Source organism: Parasteatoda tepidariorum, chromosome 7 (assembly GCF_043381705.1).
Source record: "Parasteatoda tepidariorum isolate YZ-2023 chromosome 7, CAS_Ptep_4.0, whole genome shotgun sequence".
NCBI lineage: Eukaryota > Metazoa > Arthropoda > Arachnida > Araneae > Theridiidae > Parasteatoda > Parasteatoda tepidariorum.
The window spans coordinates 68334427-68341672 of record NC_092210.1 but is presented as its reverse complement, the minus strand read 5'-3'; the positions used below and the strand labels follow the sequence as shown (position 1 = coordinate 68341672).

Sequence of the window (7246 nt, the reverse complement as noted above, 5' to 3'; positions counted from 1 at the left end):
ACATGTTTGACATTATTAATGTGTACTCAAATGTAAACTATTTCTTTGGGAAAGGCAACTGAAAAATGAAGATTTAACGCAATTCCCAACTCGCAGCAAGAACAAATCCAGTTTAGATGATACTGCATCGTATAAAAAATACGCAGGAAAAAAAATTCAAATCTTAGAACAGAATTTGAAACAAGGCTTAAAGGTTATAATTCTTTGGAAGACAAATTTTGTTTGTTTTCTTCGATTTTCTCAATAAATATAGACTCAGTACTCACTTATATGCAAATGGAAGTGATTGAGATTAAGTGCGATTCAAATTTGAAACCAAAATTCATTGAAGTGGATGTGCCTGAATTTCACGAATATTTACCGGCAAGGTTTGAAAATACGCGGAAACTTGCATATGAAATTATGTCCATGTTTGGAAGTACTTATCAGTGAGAGCAATTATTTTCTGTTATAAATGAAAATAAATCTTCTGTCCGAAACCGTATTAATAACGCTCACGTTGGGTCAATTTTGAAAGTAGTTTTGGCCAATAAAATTTCTCCCGAATTAGAAAAGATAGTAGCAGAGAAGAGATGTCAAGTATCAGAACGTAAACAATAATTTAACTTTATATATGTATATTACAATGTACTATTCAAAATAAAAATATTTGTTTCTATGAAAATTGATTCTTTTTTTTTTGCGGCCCACCTAAAGTTAAGCGTTGTTTATTTGGCCCAAGTTAGCTTTTGAGTTTGACACCCCTGCTCTAAGATATCATAGTAAAATTATCAAATTTCTCATAACTTCGATCAAACATATGGTAAAAAAAAACATTTGTTCGAAAAAAAAACCTTACGTTTTGTTAATTTTACTAAAATTATTACTAAAACACCTGGTTAAAAATTGTCTTTTTTTTTTGTCCCCAAAGTGCCAGGAACACAGTATATTTTACTATATTATGGTAGTTTAGACCATAATTTTTTCCTCATTGTAATTTAAATAACAAAATAAAAAAATTGAGTGAAATCAGTCAAATAGTATTGGATTATTAAAATTGTAATTTGTCGTCCATTAAAAAATTTGATTTCTTAAGAACTATTTGACAGGCAGAGTTACATATAATATAATCCTCATAATCTTCCCTCATCATCGTATTTTTGCTCAAAACTATTTTACATACTTTTCTCTTAAATATTGGAGTTAGGTAAGCTTAGCTATTGTCTTAGCATTTTAAAGAAAGCTATTTGATTTGAATAACAACTTTTAAGATGCATTCTATCTATGAGTGCTATATATAAGCGCATTATTTTAGCGTGTAACAAATTCTTAAATCTTGAAGATTTACATTACTGTCCTGAATATTTTACAATGAAATTTGCTTTTAAATTATTATTTAAATTCATAAAATACTCCCTCTATAATAATTAACATTTGAATGTAATAAAATCATTTTTGGATAATTTCTATTAAAGTTAATTTATCTAAAATTATATTTCATCAGTATTATTCTTAGATATCTTAGTCATTGTTATATGTTTCATTTTATCACAGTTATTGAAGTTTTGGCTTTATGTACTAACACTAATACTAATGTTTTATTACAATATTTGTTACATTTATTTTATTAGTCTATATAATGATAGTACAGTTGCATTACCATTACTTCAAGAAGAAAAAGAAAAAAAAAGCTTGTGAATTCTTAATATTAGAGGAAAATAACATATTTTATTGATTTTTTCAATTTACGATATTTCCAATTATCATTAATTAAAAACCAGCTAGTTTAACCTGTTTTATTATCTAGATATCTGGACTAGATCTAATCAATTTTTTAACTGTTTTAATAGATGCATATTAATAAAACAAAACAAGCCTTACTCTAATACAATTCTCAAAATTCTTCAAAATTAGGAATATGTCTAAAAAATATTTATGACGAAAAGACGTTTTCTTTGAATTTCTCATTTAAAAATATCTATATATAAAGAATGGTTTCTATATATAAAGAATGGTCCTCTATTATTTTTGCAGCAAACTGGTTTTCCAAAAAAACAATAAAGAATAAAAACGAAAACTTAGATAAAATATACTGCTGGTATAGGAGCTTTGACAAGATTGAAAATAATCTTAAAGAAAATGCATGAAAGCTAATCACCTTAAATTAAAAGTCTTTAAGCAATAATCGTCATTTAAGTCCACAGTGTTTACGATGGCATCGATAAGTAAAAATCTTTTTACTTAGATGGTTAGCAAGCAATTAATGACTAAATAAATAAATAAATAAAATTAATTGATGATACTCAATTTTCCTTTAAACGTTGATGCTTTTAACATTATCTTTAAAAATTGATCTTTCACTTAAATAAGAATTAAAGAATGATACATTTGGTTTATTTCATACCAATAAATAAAAATAATATCGAAAAGGAATAAAAAAAATGTAGAGTCATAAATACGACATATTTAAGCTATTTTCAATTGTAAACATAGTAATCAAACATTAACATTCATACTGACAAAATATTTCTGCACAATAATGTTAAGAGCTATTGAAATTGTGTCATAAACGTAGTAGTTTTAACTGTCAAAATAACCGAACACGCACGTGGAATACTAAGGATTTAGAGCGGAAAATACATAACTGACGTATGTCACTATATTAGCTTTAACATTGACCTTAAATCTTAGAGAAAAAAAAACTTCCTTAAATACAAGAAAAAAAAGGTGAAAACGATAACTTTCTAAATTGCGGAAACAAAAGTTATGTGATGATCATAGAGAACAAATGAAAGATTTCTGGTTTGTCCATGTCATCTAATTATTATAATTTTAGTATAACTAATTATCCTGAATCCTAACCGCAGGAAATTACTTTTATACTCATCCAATGAGCAGATTTGTCTATAAACGTGAGGTTTTCTTTTATTATAATTATTAAAAGTTTTGATTAACAATTAAATTTTTTTAAAAAATGTAGGGTGGTATCTAGATATCAGTGGCATTTTTTGAAGGATTAAATCTAAATTTTACATGGATTAAAGATAATTTAGTAATTTACTTGCAAATAAAAAAAGCTTATTTAAATATTTCATTCAAAAATTACTATAATGTTACATATTTTATTCTTTAAATATATATATATATATGAATATATATNTAAAAATTAGAAATAAAATTGTCACATTACATTAAGTGTATATGTGACATATATATTAATATATATATTTAAAGAATAAAATATATAACATTATAGTAATTTTAACATAATAGCTTTTCAACCTTGAAGGTGTTGAGTGAAAAGCTTTGTAAGTAAGCAAAAGTAATTTTTGTGCTGTTTTATGGCATAATGAAGTTTGCGTTTTTAGACAAAAATTCATTTTAATTTTTCTTCAAGTTGGAGTAAAATTAATATTTTACCCAGTTACGGTTTTATTAATAAGTCTACATTGAGAAACCTAACTAAAAGAATTTAGACACAAGAAGGAAATTATTTTTGGACTAATTCGATAGTTTTCTTTAGACCAGACAAAACCGTCGTGCTCGCTGTTCTGTTGTCATTACCCTTTCATTTAATAGGCTCTTTAGCTTTAGGTACAACTAAAAATAAATAAATACCCCCTTATCTTCTTCTTTTTCTCATTGGCACGACAGCCCAGGATGGGCCTTTGTCTTCTCAACAAGCCTATGCCAAGACATTCTTCTCTTAGCCAAGGTTCTCCAGTTAATTATCTTTAAAACTTGTAGGTCCTTTTGAAGGCAGACTAAAAATCTTAGTTTCGGTCGTCCTCTTTTTCTTGTACCTGTTGGCTTGGCACAGAAAACTTTTCTGGTTGTCCTGCTATCCTCCATTCTTACAATGTGACCTGCCCATTTAATCCTTTGAATTTTGATAAATTTAATTACATCAGGTTCTTTATATGCTTTGTAAAGTTCCGTGTTTGATCTTCTAAACCAGGTACCGTTTTTACTTATTCCACCAAAAATGCTTCGCAGTATTTTTCTCTCAAAACTAGCTATCATAATTTCATCGCCACGGGTCATTGTCCAGGTCTCACATGCGTATGTAAGCACTGATTGTATAAGACATTTATAGAGTAACACTTTTGTTTTTCTTTTTATTAGGCTTGACTTAAGATATTTTCTTAGGCCATAAAAACACTTATTGGCCATCGTGATTCTCGTGTGTATTTCTTGTGTAGTGTCATTTTTGTTGTTAATCTTAGACCCCTAATAGGTGAAGCTATTAACGGCTTCGAATTTGTATGCTCCAATTTCAAACTGTGTTTCTTTATAGCCAGCTTTTGTGCAGGGCATATATTTAGTTTTATTTTCATTGATTCTTAATCCCATCTTAATGGCTTCCTTCTCCAGACATAAAAAGGATTGTGCTGGTGCTGTCTGCGTTCTAGCGATAATATCTAAATCATCAGCAAAAGCCAATATTTGAACTGATTTGTTGAAAATATTTCTTCGGGTGTTGATGTTTTAGTCCCTTACTATTTTTTCTAATGCTAGATTAAAGAGGAGACATGCCAAGGCATCTCCCTGTCGTACTCTATTTTAAATTTCTATTGGATGGGAAAGACTATTCTGTATCTTGACCATGATTTTGGTTTCGCTTACTGTCAAGCTAATCAACTTCACTAGTTTCTCCGGTATATTAAATTCTCTTAGGGCTGATATTAGACTTTTTCGGCCAACACTATCGTAGGCTGTTTTAAAATCAATAAACAGATGATGCGTGTCAATACCAAATTCTATTGTCTTCTCCAAAATTTGTCGGATGTTGAAAATTTGCTCTAAGGTGGATCGCCCCTTCCTGAATCCGCCTGATAGTCTCCAACTATATTCTCGACAAGTGGGGAGAGTCTTTTGAAAAGGATGTTAGAAAATACTTTATAACTTGTACAGAGCAAGCTAATTCCTCTGTAGTTTGAGCAATCCAGTATATCTCCTTTCTTATGTATCATACAGGTCATGCTGGTTTTCCACTCTTCAGGGATTAATTTTTGCTCCCATATAGCTCGTACCAGATCATATATTTTCTTCGTGACACTTGTTCCCCCATTTTTTAGAAATTCTGATGGGATTTCATCGGGGCCTGGTGCTTTACTGTCCATTAGCTTTTTTATTCCGTCATCGACTTCTTCTAATGTTGGTGGTTCCACAATATGTTGGCCATAAATTTCAATGTCTTCTGTAGGTGGTTCATGTTCATCGCTAACTACATTCAGTAGTTCATAAAAATGCTCATTCCATCTTTCCAATACTTGCATTTTGTTAGTCAAGATTGCTCCATTCTTGTCGCGACATGAGGTAGTTCTGGGTTTAAATTCCTTTCGTCCTAGGTTTATTTCCCGAAAGAAAGCTCTGCTTTCATTAGATCCCCGTAAATGTTCAACATTTTTTAAGAGATCCTCGAGAAATGCCTTCTTCTTTGTTTTATGAATTCTCTTCTCCTCCCTTCTTGCCTCTTTGTATTTGATCTTAGCATTTCTAGAATGTCTCTTATTCAGCATCTTTTTAAATGCTGCATTCTTTTTTTCTGTTATCATGTAGGATTTACTATCAAACCAATCTTTCCTTTTAGTTTTCTTAGCTTTTCCTACGACCTCGTTACCAGTCTTAACTATTGTTTCCTTCAAAGAGTTCCATATATCGTTTATGCTACCTGTCTCCCTATGGTTATCCTTAGATTCTTCAAGGTTACAGTCAATTTGATTCTGGAATTTGAGCTTAATTGCCTCATCTTTTACTTGTTTACAGTCACACCTTTCCAAAAATTTTCCACGAATCTTTGGTATGTTGGAGATTCTAGCTCGTAATTTTGCTATTAAGAAGTGGTCTGAATCTAAGTTGGTACCTCGGTTGTTCTTACATCCTCAATATCCGATTTATGACTGGAATCAATAAAAAAATGTTCGATTTGATTGAATGTGATCCCATCAGGAGATCGCCAGGTCATTTTATGTATCCTCTTATACTGGAACATCGTGCTTGGTATGATCATATTATGATTTGCAGCAAAGTCAATAAGTCGCTTTCCATTGTCGCTTGAAATGTCATGGAGACTAAATTTGCCAATTATTGATCTAAATTCCTTTTCCTTGCAAATTTTTGCATTTGCATCCCCTAGTAGCACTTTGACATCCTTTTTTGGGCAGGATGCATATAAAACATGCAGTTCTTCATAAAAGATCTCCTTTTCAACACTGTCCCGGTCTTCAGTTGGAAAATGAAAAGTAATGAAACTGTAGTTGAAAAAAGCTCCCTTAAGCCTAATTTTACATAGTCTGAATGATTTGATGACATAATCTATTAATAATGGCCTTATCCTTTCACTCAGGATAAAACCTGTTCCAAATATGTATTTTTCTTATCACAACTATAGATAACTGTGTGATTTTCCGTTTCAATTATTCCATTTCCAGTTCATCTGACTTCTTAGATGGCCATTATATCGATTTGATAGTTTTCAACTTGATCAAACAGCAATGTAGTCCTTTATTCCTGTACGAAGAGCGTATGTTCCATGATCCTACTCTCAGTTCCTTTAATCCTTTTCCAGTTCGTCTCCGAGAAGTCTGTCTGGGTATATTAGCTTTTAGAGAACTCGCAATAATTGTTTTCTTACAGGGTGAGTTTGTTAGCCCCACGCCTAACCACCAACCTGGAGGACCAGGGTGTTCCTCTTTGTCTGGTGTCTCCCCTCCGACCAGTCCGGCTTGGGTGACCCTGCCAGGAGCCGAAGCTCCCGCCGGTATAGCTCTCGGGATCGACAACACACACAAACCACAACACCACGTTAAGGTGGCAACACCATCGTGTGGACCCCCTTATCTACCAATTGTTTAAATGATCGAATTTTCACGTACTAAAATCCAATCCTAACCCTTCCTCGCCGAGTGTCACAAATACTTGCCAGCAGCAATATATTAATCAAGGTAAAAAGAGAAAACTGGTAACCAAACTAATTCTTTAGCAGTTTATTTGTTAACGAGGTTTTAATAGCTTGATTTATTTAATTCACCACTCAGTTCAAGGTAAAAATTACATAGTTACACTTCGAACTAGCATTGATTACCAAAATCAGTCTGTTGAATTGGCAATGCCTACATTTAAGCTACTGCTTTTTTTTCCATCCTGATTTTGATTTTGTACTAATACTTTCATGAATTGTCTGTTCCGAAGGGGTTAATGGTTCGATGATGAGTAGACCATTTAAAGCTCTTTCTCTCTCTCTCCATGTATATATATATATATA

General features: G+C 31.5%; 1 protein-coding gene across 1 annotated transcript; it reads right to left on the bottom strand.

The window, feature by feature from the left end:
* Positions 1-4781: 4781 nt before the first annotated feature.
* On the bottom strand, positions 4782-5947 carry LOC139426101 (uncharacterized). Its single transcript, XM_071183797.1, has 2 exons — positions 5861-5947; positions 4782-5777 (listed from the first exon to the last, which is right to left on the bottom strand). The coding sequence occupies exons 1-2, from the start codon at positions 5945-5947 to the stop codon at positions 4782-4784; spliced, it is 1083 nt and encodes a 360-aa protein (XP_071039898.1).
* Between the last annotated feature and the right edge of the window lie 1299 nt (positions 5948-7246).